Source organism: Equus quagga, chromosome 13, assembly GCF_021613505.1.
Source record: "Equus quagga isolate Etosha38 chromosome 13, UCLA_HA_Equagga_1.0, whole genome shotgun sequence".
Classification (NCBI taxonomy): Eukaryota; Metazoa; Chordata; class Mammalia; order Perissodactyla; family Equidae; genus Equus; species Equus quagga.
Window position 1 is genome coordinate 8,283,267 of NC_060279.1, and position 22,451 is coordinate 8,305,717.

At 37.0% G+C, this 22,451-nt stretch overlaps 1 protein-coding gene across 6 annotated transcripts in view; it reads left to right on the forward strand.

Annotated features, from left to right (window-relative positions):
• Window positions 1–22,451, forward strand: part of DNM3 (dynamin 3) — a 510,159-nt gene that overhangs the window by 401,306 nt on the left and 86,402 nt on the right. For 4 of the 6 annotated variants that reach the window (XM_046681889.1, XM_046681886.1, XM_046681891.1 and 1 more), the window contains one exon: window positions 4,311–4,322. The exons of the other annotated variants lie outside the window; for them this stretch is intronic. In XM_046681889.1, coding sequence (XP_046537845.1) covers window positions 4,311–4,322 — 12 coding nt within the window. The remainder of the gene's footprint in view (window positions 1–4,310; window positions 4,323–22,451) is intronic. 6 annotated transcript variants of the gene reach the window in all.

Genomic DNA, 22,451 nt, shown 5'->3' on the forward strand with positions numbered 1-22,451 from the left:
TTTTTTTCCAACTAAGGTTGCACTTTTTTATAGCATGCTTTTGCCCATTGTACTTTTTCCTATCACGTCCACACTATGGAATGTTTTTATGTCACTCATCATAATGTTCTGCTACCCTGTTTCATCCGTCTCTTAGGTCATTTCTTGGAGTTTTCTACACATTTCTTTTTCTCTCTTTCTTTCCCTTCCATCCTCTTCCCCCACTTCCTTCCTTCCCTTCAGCTGTCCCTGTTATGGTGGACTCAAGAGACTCGAAGACAAAAAAGATACAATTCTTACTTTATAGAAATTCAAAGTCTAGTGGAGCAGAGAGATGCAAATTACAATGTGATAAAAACTGTAGTGGCTATCTGTATAAAATGGAACAGTCCAACTATATTTCCATCTTCATTTTCTAGTTATCTTCTATTTTCTAATTACCTTCAGTGCCTTAATCTCTCTGGATCCAAAGCAAAATGTAGACATCTTATCTGAACAGTGTAGTGTGTGGCCCTCAAAAGGAAAGGAGGAGTCCTGGGTTCAGTTTCCCGCTGTGCCACTGACTTACTCCAGGAACTTAGGCATAACCTCTCTGAGTCACAAATGTAGCACTCTACCAGTCACCTGATCTTTATGAGCAGCCACAATATTTTAAAATATATTTAAATTGAATTTGGATTTAGCACAATTTTATTTCTTTTATTTCTGTTTCTTGGCCATTAGATTGAAATTATAACCACTATAAAATTAATATTGTTAAGTAAGGGTATAGGATTTTACACAGTTTCAAAGTAATAATGTTTCTGATGGAATTAATTAATAGCTTTTTTTTACTGATGAGACTGAGATAAAAAGTTTCTGTGGGGGGCTGGCCTGGTGGCGTAGTGGTTAAGTTCCAGCTCTCCGCTTTGGTGGCTGGGAGTTCTCAGGTTCAGATTCCAGGTGCAGACCTGTGCCACTCGTCAAGCCACACTGTGGCAGCATCCCACATACAAAATAGAGAAAGAGTGGCACAGATTTTAGCTCAGGGCCAATCTTCCTCAAGCAAAAAGAGGAAGATTGGCAACAGATGTTAGCTCAGGGCCATTCTTCCTCACCAAAGAAAACCCAAAAACGTTTATATGTGTGTATATTGTGTGTGTGGGTGTATCAGTAGTAACAGGCTATAATTAAAGAACTTTTAAAATATTATTTTACTGACACACATACATAAATTTTTCCTATAAGGGTGAATACAGATAAATATGAATTTGATTAAATATCTGAAGAACATGATATAACAAATGATTGATTTTCTGGCACAGTTTTGTCAGCATACAATATGATTCAAATTATATATAAACATTAAGGAATTCCAAATTCTTTGGAACGTTTTGCGTGCAGTGAAATGAGATAGACTTTAAGTCAAATCCACTCATGTTTGGATCTCTCCTCTTCCATTTATTAGCTCTGTGGCTCAGGCAACTTATTTAACTCTCCAGTCGTCTATTCTTTTTTAAATCCAAAATAATAATACCTTCCTCTGAGTGATTTTATAGGATTAAATGAAGGCTATTACACACTACATCTAGCTCAGTGCCTGCAACTGGGTGAATGTGTTCAATGCCATGTAACCTTTATTATTATTATTGAAAATCATTAATGTGTCCATGAAGCTGTAATTCCCAATTTAGTAGTTCCCCTTTCTTTGGAAACTCTCAGTGGGATTGGGGCATGTGAGGGAGAATTTCCCCAACTGTTGGCTGAGGAAGCCAAGTTGCTTAGGGGAGCCTTGGGCTTATGCTGCCCTGTGGGCAGTCCAGCCTTACAGGCTCCACCGCTCAGCCGGGAGTGAGTCAGAGGGCTGTCAGGCAGCATGAGGATTCATAAGCCTGCCTTCAGATGCTGGCCTGCTGGCCATCTGAAAGAAGCAGCCTGCAGACCCGTGCATGCCTTGTAAGTAAATCTGAAGCAAATTCAGTTTTGCATGTTTGTAAGTCATACACCTCAGAGCTTTCTACGAGGTTTCTGTTAGCTGTATGGATAATGCTCCTCCCATATAGTGTATGCTTTCTTAAGAGATGAAAAATGACCGTAGAAAGTGAAACACCCTGGAACTTCACTATACCTCTGCATTAAGGTTTCTCTCAATCATAATTAATGATTTTAGGACTGCTTTGGAGGCTGAAGAAATTCCTTTTGGATAGACTCTAAAACTAAACTTTTCTCTGTGGCAAATGCCCTTTAGAGGAGAGGGTCTCTGTATCATTCTAGGGGGAGAATAGGAATGGCCACAGACCTCCATAAATATTTATTAATATGGCGGTGACCACTCATAGGCATTTATTCAGCCATCTGATAACACAAGACTGAAAATGCCCATGCTTGGCCAGCTACACGTCACTTTGTTCTTAGCTTATTCAGCAGTGCTTTGCACAGAACTCAGAGCAGCTACATGACCAGTTCTGAAGCATTTAGCTTTCCTTCAGTGGAGGTACTTTCAGGGATCTACACATAAATTGCTGCCACACAGAACAGTGGAGGGAATTATAAAGCATTTACAGTCTACCGTTCATGACTGTTACACCTCTCTCAGAATAGACAACTGGGAAATGACTGAAGGAAACAAGAAATGGCAAAGCCACACCACGTCCTCCTCTTGTATGTTCCTTGGATTTAAGGATTGAGGCCCCCTACTCTGTGACATCATTATTGCCACTACAAATAGAACCATCTGCCGTTGATCTGGGAAGCCAGTCATTCCCTAATGTGCAAAAATACTTGGTTGAACTCCTGAAACTTATTTGCTAGATCAAAAGCTGCGCTGCTGTGGAATGCAATAAACTCCATCTGTTTGAGGTCTTTTCAGCAATATTGCACTTCTTCGGAGAACCGGGGTCCCGTTATTCTATAAAGTACTATTTTACTCCTGATAAAATTCCCTGTGGGGATCTTTATTGCCTTATTGAACAGTCAGCATATTCTTTACAAAAGACTCTTTTTTTTCCCCCTTCACTCATTCTTGTACCATTATTTGTGTCTCACATAAGCCCGTGATGTTAACGGTTATATCACGGCAACGCACAATGCCAAGAAGCTTCTCTACACTATGTTATCAGTGTCTTTAAATTTATGTTTATTAAATATGATGGTCGTGATGGTCCTTGGATTAGACATTTCCCCAGAGTCACCAATTGGCACTGTTTTCAAGAAAATACACTTCTGCAATCGTTGCCTTACCGCTCTCCAGAAAATTTCTGTGTATTATTTCCCCCTCTACATCCTCTCTTAAACTAAATGCCGGATCTCCAGCCCGGCCTGTTTCTCCACTCCGTGCTAGCTCTCCTCCACAGACACACACACTTTACTAAAGGCTCCCTTCCACTCCACATCTCAGCGAGAAATTCCTGCTGGGCCCCTTGTGAGAAGCATTCAGATCTGGTCCCTGCCCACATCCCATCGTGTCTTCCTCACAGGATCTGACCTTGCGAGGACTCAGGCTGCCCTGGGAGTAATGAATCACCATTTTATTTTTTTAAGCCATATGTGAGTTAAATTGTTTGATATAAATCATACTCTTGCAGCTCCAGTTTGAAACAGGAGAGCCATTTGCCTGCCGCCTGTCGCTGGCTGCTCTCTGTGTCTCTATCCAGAGTGTCCCTTTAGAAATGACTACATTTCTGTGACTAGCCTTTCCAGACCCATTTTCTTGAATGTGGACCAGTGTTTGTTTTGGCCACATCCCCACTATACAGTTTTCACTTCCCATGCCAACCCGAGACAAAATTCATTATTTATGAAATAAAAGAACGGTACAGATGGAGGTCATAACTTGGTCTGCTTACCCTGTCTCCCCAGAACCACCCACTCCTTTCCTCTGCTCTCTTTTCCTTTTTTTTCCACCTTCTTTGAAACCAAGGATGCAGTGTTTGTTTAAAAATGCATTGGCTGGTGAAATTTTCCACTGCTTGGCATGTTGGAGGAGGGGCTGTCAAGAAAGGGCAAGCCAACATACTAAATACTTTGCCTTTCATGCTAACAGTTCACTTATTACCAATTCAAACCAATCCTTTTTGGCCGGGTTCCCATACTCCAAGCATTCTGAGTAGTAAGAAGGGGGAAATCTCTGTCGTAATTTTCTGCTGTCATAAATGTATAATTTCATTTAATATAAGTGGATTCTTTGACTTGTCCGTGAGCTGTGAGTGCTGTATGTGTGTGTATGGGATGTCAGTTAATAGCTAAATTATTTGTTTTGATTTTGCTCCAGCACGAAAAACCTCATAATTTTAAAATAAATTTATGTTTAACATGTTTCTTTTTTGTTTTTTTCCTTGCGGCTACATGCACAGGGGAACAACAAAGTAAGTTCTTTGACCTACTGCAGCTCCTCTCTCTCTCCAGCCCCCACGGCCCTCCTGCATGTGTCTTGGCAAGTGTGTTTCTGTGCAAGTTGAAATGACTGTCGTCTGTGACAGTGCACAAATGATATAGGGTGTGCAAATGTCAGAAAAACATGCCTTTGGACTACCATAATGGCTGTTCTGTTTTGACCTTTTGGAAGGGAAATATTATGTTCTTCAGCGTTGGTTATTGGGCAGTTCAGAGAGGTTGATATTATAAGGAAACAGACTGACACTGAGAGCAAAGATTTTGAAGATTTAACATTGGGGGCTCTTCTGCAGAAACAGTGTGACTGTTCTGATGAATCTGATGAAACTCAGTGCAGCTGAAGTTTTTGACCAAAAATCAAAGCTCTTATGTTAATGTGCAGTTATAAAAACCCCAAACTGGAGTCTTAAATAGCAGGATGGCTGGCTTTGTTGGTAAAACTGAACTAGATCAGTGCTCTGGCTTTGAAGGTGCCTTAAAATGGATGGAGGAGGGTGGGGTCAACATTTGACTTGGCTTCTGTGCCCTTGATGTATTCCAGCTGGATGGAAGCAGGAGGGTGTGGGGAATGAGGGGGGAGACTGAAATGTGTATGATAGATTTGTGAAGCTAGGCAACACACACAAATGGTGGAAATTAATGTTGTTGTGTAATAGATAAATAAGCCATTTAGTAGTTTGTAAGATTGCTAACTTGTTTAAATTTTAATTCAACTTTTTCAAAAGATTAGAATTACCTCTCATTTATATTTGTTATATAATAATAACATAGTTGGGGAAGATAGTCTTAAGCTTAGCGGGATGATTTGTTTTTCATTTTTTTTCTGTGGAGAATTATTAGTTCTTCATCCTACCAGGTGGCCCACTTAAAATGGGCCTCATTGAATACAATAAGAATTGAAAAGAATCGGTTATATAAGGGCTCGCCTGTATATTTAGACCAGCTGGAATTCATCAAAATTGCTATTCATAAGCCATACATATAGAATGTAAAACAAATGTGGGAAATCTTACCGTTTAATTCGATGGAATGTGCTATTATGGAATAAGTTGACATAGATGGTTGGTATTGAAAATGTGTCACTCTATAAATTTATATCTTGATATAACTGCTCATGACCCAAGTAATAATATTTAGTAAAGTTAAAAATAATACAAGTAAAGGCATTTGTGAAGGAGCAAAGGGGTGAATTCAGCCCACTAATAGTTCACTTTTTTAAAATAGCAGGTAACTTATGAAATTGATTAAAGATTTCTTACTCAAAGTAAAGGATAATATTTCTAACTAGTACTACCACTATCGGAAAAAAATATTTGGACAAAATACAAAAACCCATATTTTAGTTCTTATACTTTACAGTGTGTTTCAATTCTGGAGTAGTAAGTGTGTCTGATCCTGGTCTACTTACATTACACTGAGTCCCTGTCTACAGTTTCCTGTTCTGCATCTTCTGTTTGTTTGTTAAGGAGCCTGAGCTAATAGCAAGCCTGTGCATACTGAAGATGAGGGAAGCAGCTGCTGATATTTTGGGGAGGTGCTAACCCTTAGGCCACTTGAGAAGCATTTATAATTTGCCTCTTTCGCGAGTGATTCACTGATGACTTAGAAGGCATTTGTAAAATTCCCAGAAGAAAACACTTCTCCGCAGCAGGAGTCATCCATTTTTTTGTGTCTTGCGTAGTCAAGTTCTTCTGGGTAATAAAATGTTCAGTTTAATAGAGTTGACTGATTTTCAAATATTTATAACACAATGAGCAATAAAACTCAAAAATTCCGAGCTGCTTCTCATTAAGGATACCTCTAGGATGATGCAGAGGGCCCTCCGAATCTCCAGGCACCTGGAGCCACCGTTGCACCCTGAACAGTTGGTACACGTCGAGGGGGGAGCTCCAGGTGTTGGTTAGACTTAGAGTGTTGGTTGGAATGTCAAAGATGTGAGCACTTACTTTGATTTTTAATTGAAGAGTAGCTGCTTGGGAGGTGCTGATATTTATTGCCTGTATGCCTTCATTTTTAATTGTTTATGTTATGAAAAAGTGATAGTTTGTGAAAAAGTATAATACTGGTACTTTTAAAACATGATTATTATACTGACCAAGGACTCTGGCACGAAAGAGCCTCATCAAATAACAAACAGCACATCTGCATGCTATTTTCCTTTAGCTTAGAATTTCAGTATAAATGGAAAACACTGGAGTACAAGCTGTGCTGTCTCCAGAGTATAGATCTGGAGTCTTCAAAGGGAGAATATGAGATTCTTTTTTCCCTCTCATGCTGGAATGCTTGTTCTGAGTTGTCCCCAAGGCAACATACCTGACTTGTTGACTGCCATATACGTGAGCCAGCTGTAAAAGGTGACTCATTTTAGACTCACAATGGCTGTTTATTTAGTGAATGGCATTTTATTATTTATGATACTAACCAGACTCTAAAGAGAATGAAGCCTGCTCAATTAACGTTTCTCTAGATGAGCAGAATGAATGGATTCATCTTCCCACGTACATTAAGTGTGGTGCGCACACACACACGTGTATTCTGAGGTATATGAAACACCCCTACTATTCATTTTCTCAGTGACAGCTGAATCGAACTGCTTCATCCATCTTTAGGTTATGCTTAGAGTTTGGAAGCTAATCCTCTAAACTCCAAGGAAACAAACTTCTGCAAGAGACGCACATTTAGATTCACATTACGAATGAATGATGAAACAAAACACCAGTGTTCATGTTCCTCTTTGAACAATTATACGTATTTTGTTATTTCTCCTCAAAAAGCAAATTTTCTGTTTTAGAAGAGATCGTAGTTGCTCAGGAAGAATTTTCCTTTCAGACCCATTACTTCTTTTTCCCCTTGAATGATTTTCTGCTGGCATAGTGGTACCCTAAACTGCTTAGGGTGGAATCTGTCTCGTCCTGAGAGGGGTTTCCCTGGCCCACAAAGTCCAGGTCAGTGTCTTCATGAGTAGGAACCTTGGACTTCCTGAGTAGTTTTGAGAATGGGAACAAGTATGTACAATACCAGGGAGGTTTGTTTTTCTTTTTTTAATTTGTTTGTTGATCACAAATGTAAATCACAATGTCATTTTCAGAACTGAGGCCTTCAAGTAAAAAGTAATCTCCATGTTTTGTCCTAGGAAGAAGACATTTAATTTCCTTCTTTAACATGATGCCCTCTCTTGGTAGGCATTTCTAGAAATTTAATAGGCATTTAATTTTATTTCTTTATTGAAGACTTTTCTTGATTAAATATCTTTGATATTAAATTATGCAAATTATAGGTAGAGAAAATACTAGAAGGAATAAAATTCTGTAAGTAAAACTCTCAAATTTCTTAATGATGTTGGTGCAAAAACACAAATGAAAATTAAAAAGAATCCTAGGTTCAAAAATGAATACTTCAAAAAATTTTAAATTATGGGGAAAAGCTACATTTAATCTCTTCCCTTATAAATCTTTTATTACCTTTGAAAGAGAAATTTACTATCACTTTACTTATGATTTTTTAAACTAAAGGATTCTTATATTTCCCCCAGCAGAAGTATGAAATTGACTGCCTTGATTGGCTAGAAGGAGCATTTGAAAAGGAGAAATAGAACCAAGACATGCGAAAGCAATTTAAAAATCACGAAGTTTTTATTAAGTTCTAGTTAGGTCCCATGCAATAATTTTATACATATTGGAGGGCTTTGATATTTAAGAAAAGAAGAAGGAAGGAAAATCAGATTTAAACACCTATTTTTACAACATTTAAAAAATGCTTTGTCTAGTGATTTCCCAACACATTCAGCAAGACAAGTGAACATTGTCAGTCTCCTTGAAAGGGAAAAATAGTTATTACCTCGAGTGCTTATTTTGGTGATCCATTGGATTCTAGCAGTCATGTGCAAAGATAGAGTGTGCTAAATCAAATGTCACCAAAACATACTATACTGAAGGACACAGATGTTAAATCCATGTTAATTTGTCTTCCTCTTAGGCGAGACCTTCAACTCCTAAACTCCTGTCCTTGGTCGTAGGTGAGAGAGTATAGACAGGCAGTGAAAACCCAGCATCAACCCTGGAAATGGAAATGTCTTGATGATGTGAGTTATACTCGTGGTAGATGAAAGGAGAATTACGACAGTATTGTGTCGTAATGTACATTTCCTCTCTTATATTTAAAATGCATTAGTGAAAGTCAGAATGTTCTAAGCAGTTTAGGTATAGTCAGCTCAATTAGGGTTATTTACTTTCTTTGAATGATGTATATACTTTTCCTGATTTTCTTAAAGAAGTTTAGTAACTGTATTTCCCTGGGATTTAAGGAGAGCCCATCTGGTTCACTTAATTTATGCATAACCCAGTAAGAATATCATTAAAGTTAAAAGAAAGGATGAAAACTCACTGGCCTCAAAGTGTTGTTGTCATTTCATGTGCATATAAAAATGAATTGTGTGTCTCAATCATTGCAACACCAATAACCCTTTGATTCTTTTTTGGCAAACGAGTCTTAAAAGAGCATTGCTACCGCCTAGGTTTTGAACCTCCTGACTTTAACCTTCATCAGTTCAAAGAAACGATAGTTCACCTGGAGGCAGAAAACTTTGCGAAGCGTTTTGGAATCTATATTATGTTTCCAATTTATTAACCTTGCCAAATAGACTCTATAGAAAAGCAAGAATTGATCTGCTGCTCAGAAAGCTCACAGGGAGTGACAGCACAGGGACTTCTGAAGGGCGCTTGGGGCTTATTTATATATTTTTATTTCCTCTCTTGTATCTTTAGTTAATGAGAAATGATGTTAGTGAGGATAATTATGTCTTACATCATCACTTTTTTGACAAATTTTCTCTTAGAGTATTTTAGACATTTTCTTTTTGTGTGCTCCATGATGTTTTTGAATGGAATTGGTTTAACACTGCCCACATATAATAAAATTCTTCATACTTCTGTTTTGAAAGCACATTATCATCAAGTATGATTTTAGAAGCTTCATTGTGATAAGTTTTGTTTTGAAATTTAAAACCTTACAGAATCATTTTTATCAAAAAGTGGAAATTTGTTTCTTCTGTTAATTTATCTTAGTCTGGTTATCATACTGTACAGTGAAATCATAAGAACCACTGTAGTTGTAAGAGTTTAAAGTCCTTCACCCTATTGTTGGCAGATCAACTGGACAAAAACCAAAATAGAAAAGGACATGGCTGTTATACGAAATGAGGATGATTCAAAATATATGTTTGTATATTGAAAAGATATATAAATATTAGATATCTAACAAACTACAGAAAACTGGAGATACATAGCAAACTTTAAATGTAAAAACCTAGCTACTTAGTAATGAGAAAATACACTCCAACGTGGATCCAAATGAAATCAATGCTTAATTTACAAACTATTCGGAATATAATAACAATGAAAACACTGTACAGGACACATTATAAGATATAGTCAATGCTACGCATAGAGAAAAATTAATAACTTTAAATGGAATTATTATTTTAATGGAAGTAAATAAATTTGAAATGTTGGAAAGAGAGCAACAAAAAATCTAAGAAAAGAAAGAAATTAATAGTTAAAGTAAAAAGTAATGAATTAGAAATAGTAAAAGAAAAATATGAGAGCTTAAACTACATACAGTTTAAAGCTTTTGTGTGGGACAAAAGAAAATAAACAGTTAAATGACAAATTAGTAAAATATTTGTAGCATATATAATGTACAAAAATGATTAAATATCCTCAAAATAGAATTGTTTCTATTCAATTCATTTAAAACAAAACAAAACAAAAACCTGCCTATTAGGAAAAAAGAAAGCTGGCCAAATCAATAGACATTCATTTAAGACCAAAAAAAAAAAAAAGATAAATAGTTGAAAAAAAGTTTCAATTTCACTAGAAACCAAAAATTGTAAATTAAAGTAGCCAGACAGACATCATTTTTGAGCTTTCAGATTATGAGAAATGTGAAAGAATGATCCTGATAGATGGGAGCGAGGAAGCTATCCTTCTCATGTACTGCATATGACAGAGTCTACACAGAGCCTTCCCGAAGGGTGGCCGGTTTGGTGATACGTATCAAATGCCTTGGGTATGTGCTAACCTTTTGGCCAAGCAATTCCACTTCTAAATATTTATTTTTATTAAATAATTCAATAATTGTGCACAGGTATTTGTTCAAAAATGATTTTGAAATAATGTTCATAATTACCAATGTTTAAAAACATCATCAACATGTATCATAGATATGGTACAGCAATGAAATGTTATGAAGCAAATTTAAAAAAGTAAAAGATGTAAATATATATCAATTGCAGTGGAAATTTTCGTGATAAATTAACTGAAAAAAACACCATGGATAATATAATCCCATTTTTGCTTTAAAAATTTTATAGAGGAAGATATTTATATGTATATATTTGCACAGTAGAAATACTGAGAAGATATACACCAAAATATTAACAGTATGGGCACTTTAAATTTTTTTTTTTTTAAAGATTGGCCCTGAGCTAACATCTGTTGCCAATCTCTTTTTTTTCTTCTTCTCGCCAAAGCCCCCCAGTACATAGTTGTGTATTCTGGTTGTAGGTCCTGCTAGTTCTGCTGTGTGGAGCATGGCTTGATGAGCAGTGCTAGGTCCATGCCCAGGATCCAAATCAGCGAAACCCTGAAGCAGAGTATGCAAACTGAACCACTTGGCCATGGGGCCAGCCCCTCAATTTTGTTCTTGTGTCATTTTCTCATTTTTCTTGATAACTGTCTTCTGTACAGTTTTCAAAAACAGATTTTAAAACACACTCAAAAAAAAAGATGAAAAAGAGGAAGATATATAAATGGAGGATGGTGAGAAAGAAACAGAAATATAAAATGGTGAAAACAAAATTCAGAAGGGTAAATACAGAACTTAAATGGATTAAACTTTATAGGAAAGTCAAAGATAATAATATAGACAAATAGTTGACGTTAAGCATCTAAGGCTCTACAAACTTGGCGTAATTATGTAATCCTGTTTATTATTATTTTTGTAATTATTATGTAGATTTTGTTAATTCTTTTCCTTTACCCTGCAATGCAAATCTGTTACTTTCCTTGCTGAATGACATATTGTTGAAGGACCAATTTATGAGTTTTTGAACACTCATATTTCTTCATTAGTAAAGGCTCTCAATAGTGCCTTTATTCCACAGTCTCAGATTCTCTGTTATCCAACCTCCCCATCTTCCTGGACAGACCATTCTTACTTAAATTCTAGGTTTGTACTTGTCAGCACTGTCACCCCACTTTGACTGTGTTGTACATATCATACAAATAATGTGTATTATCTGAGGATTATCAGGGAACCATTTCATGGCCTAATTTGTGGCCGTTGACCTTCCAGTACTTAAAAAAATTAATTGGAGGGCCAGCCCAGTGGTGCAGTGGTTGAATTTGCATGCTCTGCTTCAGAGGCCTGTGGTTCGCCGGTTTGGGTCCCAGGTGTGGACCTATGCACTACTTGTCAAGCCATGCTGTGGCAGGCATCCCACATATAAAGTAGAGGAGGATAGGCATGGATGTTAGCTCAGGGCCAGTCTTCCTCAGCAAAAAGAGGAGGATTGGCAGCAGATGTTAGCTCAGGGCTAATCTTCCTCAAAACAAAAAAATTTAATTGGAGTGACATCAGCAACATGGTGTAGTGAGCTGTTCCCTTTATCTCTCCCTCTCAAACTAATACTAAATGGACATTCATTTGTCAACGAAGGGTACCCACACAGCACAACAGGACACGTGAGAGACCCAAGCAGCTATACATCTGAAGGTGGATGGACTACCCCCAGGAAGGTGGTGGAGATAGGTGAGCACTCTTTGGCCCCTTAGCTGCCCTGTGCACATGCATGACCACTCTCCTGGGTAGCTGGAGCACCAATAGTACCACTGTGGCCTGGAGGGTGGGAACAGGGGACAGCAGCCCTGAGCCCCTATGTGATCATGTTCCTGTCCAATGGGAGAGCCAATAGTGCTGCCACAGTCCTAGGGAGTGACTCAGGCTTGGACCCTCTGGGGAGGCCCCACTCACCAAGCCCAATGGCTGGTGCAACCTTAGGAAGAGATGGAGGCGGAACTACATGCCCGGGCAAATGATTTCCCCATAGTGTGAATGCCCATAGTACCACTATGCCCCTGAAGGTGGAAGTGTGCCTCAGCGCTACTGTGAGAGCAGGCAGTGGCAGCTCTGAGTCCCTGTGTGATTGGTTTCCTGTCCATTGGGGGAGCCCACAGTGCTGCTACAGTCCCCAGGAGTGGCCCAGGCTCGGACCACGTGAGGAAGCCCCACTCACCAAGCACAGTGGCTGGCTTAACCTTAAGAAGAGGCAGCAGCAGATCTGTGTGCCCAGGTGAATGCTCTCCCAGCTGCTGCAAGTGTGCATAATGCCCCACAATTTCCAACAGATGGAGTAGGCTCAGAAACACAGTTCCTGCTTCCCCCAGCAGTAGCAGGTGGAGTCTGTGACCTGATACTACCACAAATGCCCTGGCAAAGAATCAGTTCTTCAAACACAATGAGAAACTACAGCAACAATTCAGAGCAGAAGGAGAATCCTGAAGTCACAGAAATTTACAGTCTAAATGACAGAGAATTCAAAATAACTGTCATAAAGAAACTCAATGGGTTACAAGAAAACTCAGAAAGACATTTCAGTAAGCTCAGGAGTAAAATTAATGAGAAGAAGGAATGCTTCACCAAAGAGATTGAAACTATAAAAAATAACAAAAAGAAATTCTGGATATGAAGAACACAATTAATGAAATAAAAAATATGAAATCTCTAAAAAATTGAGGTGATTTTATGGAGGAAAGAATTAGTAATTCAGATGATAGAAATATAAAATTGAGTCAAGTGGAGGAGAGAGAACTAAGATTCTTTTTAAATGAAGAAATTGTTCAAGAAATATCTGACTCAATTAGGAAAAGCAACATAAGGATTATAGGTATTCCAGAGGGAGAAAGGAGCAGAGAGTTTGTTCAAAGAAATAAAGCTGAGAATTTCCCAAACCTGAGGAAGGAGCCAGACTTATAAATACGTGAAGCCAAAGGAACCCCCAATTACATCAATACAACAAAACCTTCTTCGAGGCATATAATAGTAAAACTGGCAAAAATCAATGACAAATAAAAAATATTAAGGGCAGCAAGGCAGAAGAAAATAGCCTACAAAGGAATCCCCTATCAGACTTTCAGTAGATTTCTCAGCAGAAACCTTACAGGGTAGGAAAGAATGGAATGATATATTTAAAATACTGAAAAACAGAAAGTTTCAGCCAAGAATACTCTATCCAATGAAACTATTCTTAAGATACAATGGAGAAATAAAAGCTTTCCCAGATAAATAAAAGTTAAGGGAGTTCATCACCACTAGACCTCCCCTACAAGAAATGATCAAGGATGCCCTCATACCTGACAGAAAAAGGCAAAGGTCTGCAAAGCTTTGAGCAAGAGGATAAATAGACAGATAAAAGCAGAAAACTTCACTTGTATTTCAGAACAAGGAGGCAAATAGTTAATTATAACTTAAAAGATGAAAGAAAAGCATCAAAAGTAACTATAAACACTTCAACTTAGTCACAAAGTCACAACACAGAACAATAATTTGTAACAATAATAACTCAGAAGGAGAAGAGGAAAGGGATGGAACTTGATTAGGCTAATGAAGACAAAAGTCTATCAGAAAATGGACTATCTCATCTATGAGGTCTTTTATACAAACCTCAAGGTAACTACTAAACAAAAAATCAGAGCAGAGTCACAATTCATAAAAAAAAAGAGAGAGAGAGAACTGAGAAAATCTCCATAGAAAACCTCCAACATGAAATGGCAGTCAGAAATACAAAGTAAGAGGAACAATGGAAACATAGAACAACCAGTAAACAAGAGATAAAATGGCTACATTAAGCCCTAATATGTCAATAATTACTCTAAATGTAGATGGATGGAATTCTCCAATAAAAAGAGAGTAGCTGGATGGATTAAGAAAGAAGATCCAACAATATGCTGTCTCCAGGAAACACATCTCAGCTCTAAAGACAAACATGGGCTCAGAGTGAAGGGATGGAAGGCGATACGCCAAGAAAACTGCAAACAAAAGAAAGCAGGTGTTGCTATACTTAGATCAGACAAAGCAAACTTCAAGATAAAAAAGACAATGAGAGACAAAAAGGGGTAGTATATAATGATAAAACAGACTTTCCACTAAGAGGACATAACACTTATGAATATATATGCACCTAACAGAGGAGCACCAAAGTATATACAACAACTATTGACAGACCGAAAGGGAGAAATTAACAGCAACACAATAATAGTAGGGGACCTCAACACCCCACTTACATCAATGGATAGATCATCCAGACAGAAAGTCAACAAGGAAATAGAGGATTTAAATGATACACTTGATCAGATAGACTTAATAGATATATAGAGAGCATTCCATCCAAAAACAGCTGAATACACATACTTCTCAAGTGCACGTGGAACATTCTCAAAGATGAACCATATTTTTGGAAACAAGGCAAGACTCAGTAAATTTAAGAAGACTGAAATCGTATCAAGCATCTTTTCTGACCACAATGCTATGAAACTAGAAATCAGCCTCAAGAAAAAAGTTGAGAAAGTCATGAACATGTGGAGACTAAACAACAGGCTAAGAACAACCATTGGATCAATGAAGAAATCAATGGGGAAATTAAAAAGTACATGGAGACAAATGAAAATGAAAATACAACAGACCAACTCTTATGGGATGCAGCAAAAGCGGTTCTAAGAGGGAAATTCATAGCAATACAGGCCCACATCAACAAACAAGAAAAATCTCAAATAAGTAATCTTAAACTATACCTCAAAGAACTAGAAAAAGGAGAACAAACAAAGCACAAAGTCAGCAGAAGCAGGGAAATAATAAAAATTAGACCAGAAATAAATGAAATAGAGACTAAAAAAAAAAACGGTAGAAAGGATAAATAAAACTAAGAGCTGGTTCTTTGAGAAGATAAAATTGGCAGACTGTTAGCCAGACTTATCAAGAAAAAAAGAGAGAAGGCTCAAAAAAACATAAAATTAGAAATGAAAGAGGAGAAATTACAACATATACCACAGAAGTACAAAGGATTTTAGGAGAATACTATGAGAAACTACATGTCCACAAATTGGATAACCTAGAAGAAAAGGATAAATTCTTAGACTCATACAACCTCCTAAAACTGAATCAAGAAGAAATAGAGAATCTGAATACACCAATCAGAAGTAAAGAGATTAATACAGTAATTGAAAACCTCCCAAAAATAAAAGTCCAGCACCAGATGGCTTCTCTGGAGAATTCCACCAAACATTCAAAGAAGATTTAATACCTATGCTTCTCAAGCTATTCCAAAAAGTTGAAGAAGGTGGAACACTTCTTACCTCATTCTATGAGGACATTACCCTGATACCAAACCAGACAATGATAACGCAAAGAAGGAAAATTATAGGCCAGTATCACTGATGAACCTACATGCAAAAATCCTCAACAAAACACTGGCAAACTGAATACATTGATACATTAAAAAGGTCATACACCATAATCAAGTAGGATTTATACCAGGGACACAGGGATGGTTCAACATCTGCAAATCAATCAATGTGATACACCACATTAACAGAATTAGGAATAAAAATCACATGATCATCTCAATAGATGCAAAGAAAGCATTTGACAAGATCCAACATCCATTTATGATAAAAAAAAAAAAAAACCTCTCAGTAAAATGGGTATAGAAGGAAAATACCTCAGCATAATAAAGGCCATATGTGACAAACCCACAGCCAACATCATAATTAATGGTGAAAAACTAAAAGCCATCCCTCTGAGAACAGGATCAAGACAAGGGTGCCCACTCTTGCCTCTCCTATTCAACATAGTACTGGAGATTTTGGCCAAAGCAATTAGGCAAGAAAAAGAAATAAAAGGAATCCAAATTGGAAAGGAAGAAATGAAACTCTTGCTGTTTGCAGATGACATGATTCTCTCTATAGAAAACCCTAAAGAATCCATCAGAAAACTGTTGGAAATAATCAACAACTGCAGCAGAGTTTCAGGGTTCAAAATCAACTTATAAAAATAAGTTGCATTTCTGTATTCTAATAACGAACTAACAGAGAACTCAAGAATACAATCCCATTTTCAATCGCAACAAAAAGAATAAAATATTTAGGAATAAATTTAACCAAAGAAGTGAAAGACCTATACACTGAAAACTATAAGACAATATTGAAGGAAACTGAAGAAGATATAAAGAAATGGAAAGATATTCCATGCACATGGATTGAAAGAATAAATATAGTTAAAATGTCCATACTACCTAAAGCAATCTACACATTCAGTGAAATCCCAATCAGAATCCCAATGAAATTCTTCAAGGAAACAGAAAAAAGAATCCTAAAACTTATGTGGAACAGCAGAAGACCCCGAATAGCCAAAGCAATCCTGAGAAAAAAGAACAAAGCTGGAGGTATCACAATCCTTGACTTCAAAATATACTACAAAGCTATACTAATCAAAACAGCATGGTACTGGCACAAAAACAGACACACAGATCAATGGAACAGAGCTGAAAGCCCAGAAATAAAACCACAGATCTATGGACAGTTAATTTTTGACAAAGGAGCCAAGAACATACAATGGAGAAAGGAAAGCCTCTTCAATAAATGGTATTTGGAAAATTGGACAACCACATGCAAAAGAATGAAAGTAGACCATTATTTTGCACCATACACAAAAATTAAGTCAAAATGGATTAAAGACTTGAATGTAAGACCTGAAACCATAAAACTCCTAGAAATAAATATTGGCAGTACCCTCTTTGACATCAGTCATAGCAGTGTATCTTCAATTACTGTCTACTAAGGCAAGGGAAACAAAAGAAAAAATTAACAAATGGGACTACATCAGACTGAAAAGCTTCTGCAAGGCTGAAGAAGCCATGAACAAAACAAAGACAACCCACCAACTGGGAGAAAGTATTTGCAAATCATATATCTGACAAGATTAATATCCAAAATACATAAAGAACACATACAACTCAACAACAAAAAAACAAACAAGCCGATCAAAAAATGGACAGAGGATGTGAACAGATATTTTTCCAAAGAAGATATACAGATGGTCAACAGACACATGAAAAGATGTTCAATAAGACTAATTATTAGGGAAATGCAAATCAAAACTACGAGACATCACCTTACACCAGTTAGAATTGCTATAATTAACAAGACAAAAAATAAATGTAGAGGATGTGGAGAAAAGGGAACCCTCATACACTGCTGGTGGGAATGTAAACTGGTGCAGCCACTATGGAAAACAGTATGGAGATTTCTCAAAAAATTAAAAATAGAAATGCCATATGATCCAGCTGTCCCACTACTGGGTATTTATACAAAGAACTTGATATCAACAATTCAAAGAGATTTATGCACACCTGTGTTCATTACAGCATTATTCACAATAGCCAAGATCTGGAAGCAATCCAAGTGCCCGTCAACAGATGATTAGATAAAGAAAATGTGGTGTATATATATAATGGAATACTACTCAGTCATAAAAAAGACAAAATCATCCCATTTGCAAGAGCATAGATGGACCTTGAGGGTATTATGGTAAGTGAAATAAGCCCGACAGAAATACAAACACTGCATGATCTCACTCATATATGGAGGATAAACAAACACATGGATAAAGGGAACAGATTAGTGGTTATCAGCAGGGAAGGGGATTGGGGGGTGGGTGAAAGCAGTAAAGGGGCACATGTGTATGGTGACAGATACAAATTAGACTACTGGTGGTGAGCACAATGCAGCATATACAGAAACTGATACATAATAATGTACACCTGAAATTTCACAATGTTATAAACCATTATGACCTCAATAAATTTTTTAAAAAAGTATTTAGGCCCATACTAAGCAGAGTATAAGAAAACCAGTCTTAAATATCATATCTCTCTATGTAAAGAGCTCCTTCAAACCAATAAAAGTTAAAAAACACACACACACAAAAATTTGATTGGGATTTGAAGATGATAACATATAATATTAGGCTAATGAAAAGAATTTCTTAAAATTGAAAAGTTGATTCATTTGCCTTGAATCTCTTCCTTTATGTAACAAAACGTATAATCTGAAAACTGAAAAGCAGGATGACAATTGAAGTACTGACATCAGAATGAGAGTCCCTACTGAGAAATCTCCCCTTGAGGAGAAAAAACTTCCTTTTGGTTTCAAAGTCATGTTAGCCGTTAAGCAATATTTAATATGTGTTTCTGAGGCACCCTACCAGACACCTCTAGTTGGAGCAAGAACCAAAAGGCCTAGAGGTATAAAGTATCCGGTCCCTATGTACCATATTTAAGCACAAACAGATTAAGGCTGATGGCAATAAAGGCCAGTGACCTTATCCGACTCTAAAGAATAAACAGGGCTTAGAAAAAAAAAACAAATTAAAATTGAAGAGACCATTTGCAACACATATGATGGGCAAGGAGTTAATACCTTATTTTTGCCAAAGTTTAAAGAGTTTTTACAGATCAATAAGAAAAGACAATAATGAAGACAAAAAAAAGAAGAATGGCGTTTAGAAGGAAAGTGGGGAGGCTGCTGTGTTGTTGCAGATGAGAGGGGATGATGGCTGGGGTTAGGGTCACAGCCGTGGAGATGGTAAGAAGCAGTTGGACTGGGGATATGTTTTCGTGCTAGAGCCAATCCTTTAAGATTTACTAATGGATTGGATATGGAAAGTGAGAGAAAGAGTAAAATCAAAAAGGGTTATTGGGTCTTGGACAATGAGTGCCTGTTGGTGCCATTTAATAAAATGAGTAGGATGAGGGAAGGAGAAAATGGCATTTCATTGTGACCATGTTCAATTTGGGACACCTAGGGGCCCGCCTGGTGGCTTGGTGGTTAAATTCACGCACTCTGCTTCATTGGCCTGGAGTTCACTGCTTCACATCCAGGTGCAAACCTAGCACCACTCATGAAGCCACACTGTGGCGGTGTCCCACATAAAGTAGAGGAAAACTGGCCAGATGTTAGCTCAGCAACAGTCTTCCTCAGGCAAAATGAGGAGAATTGGCAACAGATGTTAGCTCAGGGCCAATCTTCCTCACAAAAAAGAAAAAAAAATAAGCAATCTGAATGGGTGGAGCAGGTAGATAAATATCACCGAACAAAACCTCAAATAAGTCACTTATTTATGTCTCTAATTTTTTAAAGAAAGCACAAAGAGGGCTAGCATATTTAAATTTAAAACTGTGTTCTTTTCTAAAGCATTTTCATTTTGTTTTGCCTCAACTTGACGCATATGATTTTAATCCAGAGTTAAGAAGGCACTTTTCTCAATTATTGGGATAAGGAGAATCTAGTAAACAAAGTTCTAAAAAGGAAACAGCATAGTATTTAAATAAGGATTTAGACAATATACTGAGTTGCATGCCAAACAATTAAATCAACTCTAAAATAGAAAACGCTAATGTTGTTTGGGGATATCTAATTGTATAACAAAATGAGATGTTAAAGACCAATTTTACATAATGACAACACACATTCTTCAGCGTAAATTATTATTATTGACCAAGTTTTAATTAAAGAAAAGTTCTGATTGAGACATTTTCATTTTCCTCTTTGAAGTAATTAGCCCTTAGTCACAAATTTTCTCATTTTATGTCACATGGCTTCAAAGAGAAGAATTGGTGATGCTTCAAGAAATTAGGTAAAAAGAGGACAATTTTATGCAATGAGCAAAATAGAGCTTTAAAAAAGGGATCAGCTTGTTGAAATCCTTCTATCACTTCAATTGTCCCCTCAAGTAAGAAACTGAAAAACATTATTGTTTCCACTTAGATCAATGGTTCTCACTAAGGGTGATTTTTCTCCCTGGGGGACATGTGGCAATGTCTGGAGACATTTTTGATTGTCAGACTGGGGAGGTACTACTGGAATCTAGTGGGTAGAAGCCAACATCCTATTATTTGCAGGATAGCCTCCACAATACAGAATATCTGGTAGTATGTGTCAGTAGTGTTGAGCTTGGTAAACTCTAACCTAGCTTGAAATCAGCATGCAAGGTCCCCTTATACCAAAATCGAGCCTGTAAAGATTTGAACCTACGACCTTCATTAACTGAGCCCAATTCACTTAGGGTTGGTTGAAGAACTGGAATCTGTTCAGACTGCAACCTCTGGCTGTAAGCAGTCCGCACTTCCCACTATGCTTCAGCAGTATCTGCTTCATATGAAGAATAGTCCCTGCTCTTTGATTTGCTGGTGTGCCTTGGAAAGTATGACAGTAACTGAGGCAGTTTTCAGTCCTGGGCTTGCATACTTGGACAAGGGGTACAGGAGCAAGGACTGTGAGTGTTACAAAGAATTGCCTTTATCAACACTTTGTGTGAACATATGTCTTTCATTCAATAAGAAAAACCCAATTTGTATTAATTTTTATGTGCTTCCACTAAAAGCCTATTTCAATATTGGAATTCCATGAAAATAGAAAAAATGTTAAAATATTTCTATATTTGAGCATTAGAACAAGATGTTAAAATAGACTCAGTAAGGTACAGCTAAAATCTGAGTCTTTATCAAGAAAATCTTTTCTAATGTTCCAGCCCAAACATGTGGTCCAACAATTGACTCGTGGATTATCAAAGAGAAAACTTTCTCCACTAAAGTATGGAATGTGTTGTCTACCAATCAAGATTTTTTTTAAAAAGTCACTTTAAGACAGCCAAGACAGCTGGACCCAAAGATAAATTGACCCACGTCAATTTGCTCAGCCCATTTAGAAGTAGAGTTTTTCAAGCCTTGAAGCATAAACTTTGATATTTTGATTTTCTTCAAATGTGACAAAATTACTGAAGTCGGCTGGAGAAGCCAAGTCTTATGAAGGCTATTCATAATTTTACATTTCCAATTCCTGTGAAGCACTGAGAGGGTTATAATTATAATGAATTGCAGAAGTATAAAAGTAGAAAATGTATAGTATTATTATAGATTTATCGAATACAAATATCCCCTCAGAGAGGGAGGACCTCAAAATTTAAGCTTGGGTTCTATCAAATGACATGGTGGTTGCAGTCTGGGAATAGGTCTTTAACAAATACAGTGTATTACAACTGCTTAGCAAATGAAAGGCCTCCCAAATGTGAAAAAGCAGCATTTAGATTTTTAATACTGGACAGAGAACATTAGGCACAGATTTGGCAGAACAGAATTTTGTATATTGTTGATAACGTGTGATATTCTGCTATTTGTTACATTTGTTGGTTTATTATTTGCTTGTTGTTTGTCTTCTTAATTGTACTTCAGACTCCTTGAAGACAAGATTCCCCCATGATTTTCTTAACTTATTGTATCACTGGAACTTGGGACATAATCGGTAGTGAGTAAATGTTTGTGGAATGACTCAATGAATGAATATAAATGATTGAAGAAACGAGTCAGAAACTGAACTTAGGCGTAGAGTTTCAAGGGGAGACATAGGTGACATTGCAAAGGAGGGGAATTGGGGGAAAGGAGGATCAGAGAAGAGAGACAGAGTGCCATTAAGACAGGAGAAGTAGCTTCTGAAATCTCTAGCCATTAACCTGGTCACCATGATTGAGTCACCTGAAATTAGTGTAACCAGTTCTCCGGCCTACATTTAAATTTTTACCTTGCCAGACTATTTACACCATGTTTTTCGGGGCTAGACACAACAAAATGCTAATGGAGTAGATTATTAGAGTTTTTTTTCAGTATGTGTAACTTAAATCTGATTGAGCTTTACTCCAGCTCTATCAACATATTTTATACCATGGGAAAAAGGACTCCTTATATCTTACTTGTTTTCAAAGGAGGGATAATAACATTACTATAAAGAGGAAAACCCTCAGAATTGCTTTGTTTCTTCACCCTTCCTTTCTGTACTCTCGGGTCAGGGGATGGTCCTTTTCTTTGACAAGGCCATCACTTTAGCATATATTTAAGGCTTTCCTGTATCAGTTATTTCCATGCTCTTGGATTTCCATTCTCTCTTCTTCTGCTGGCTTTCTCTGCTCTGCTTATAAAAAATACATAATACATATTT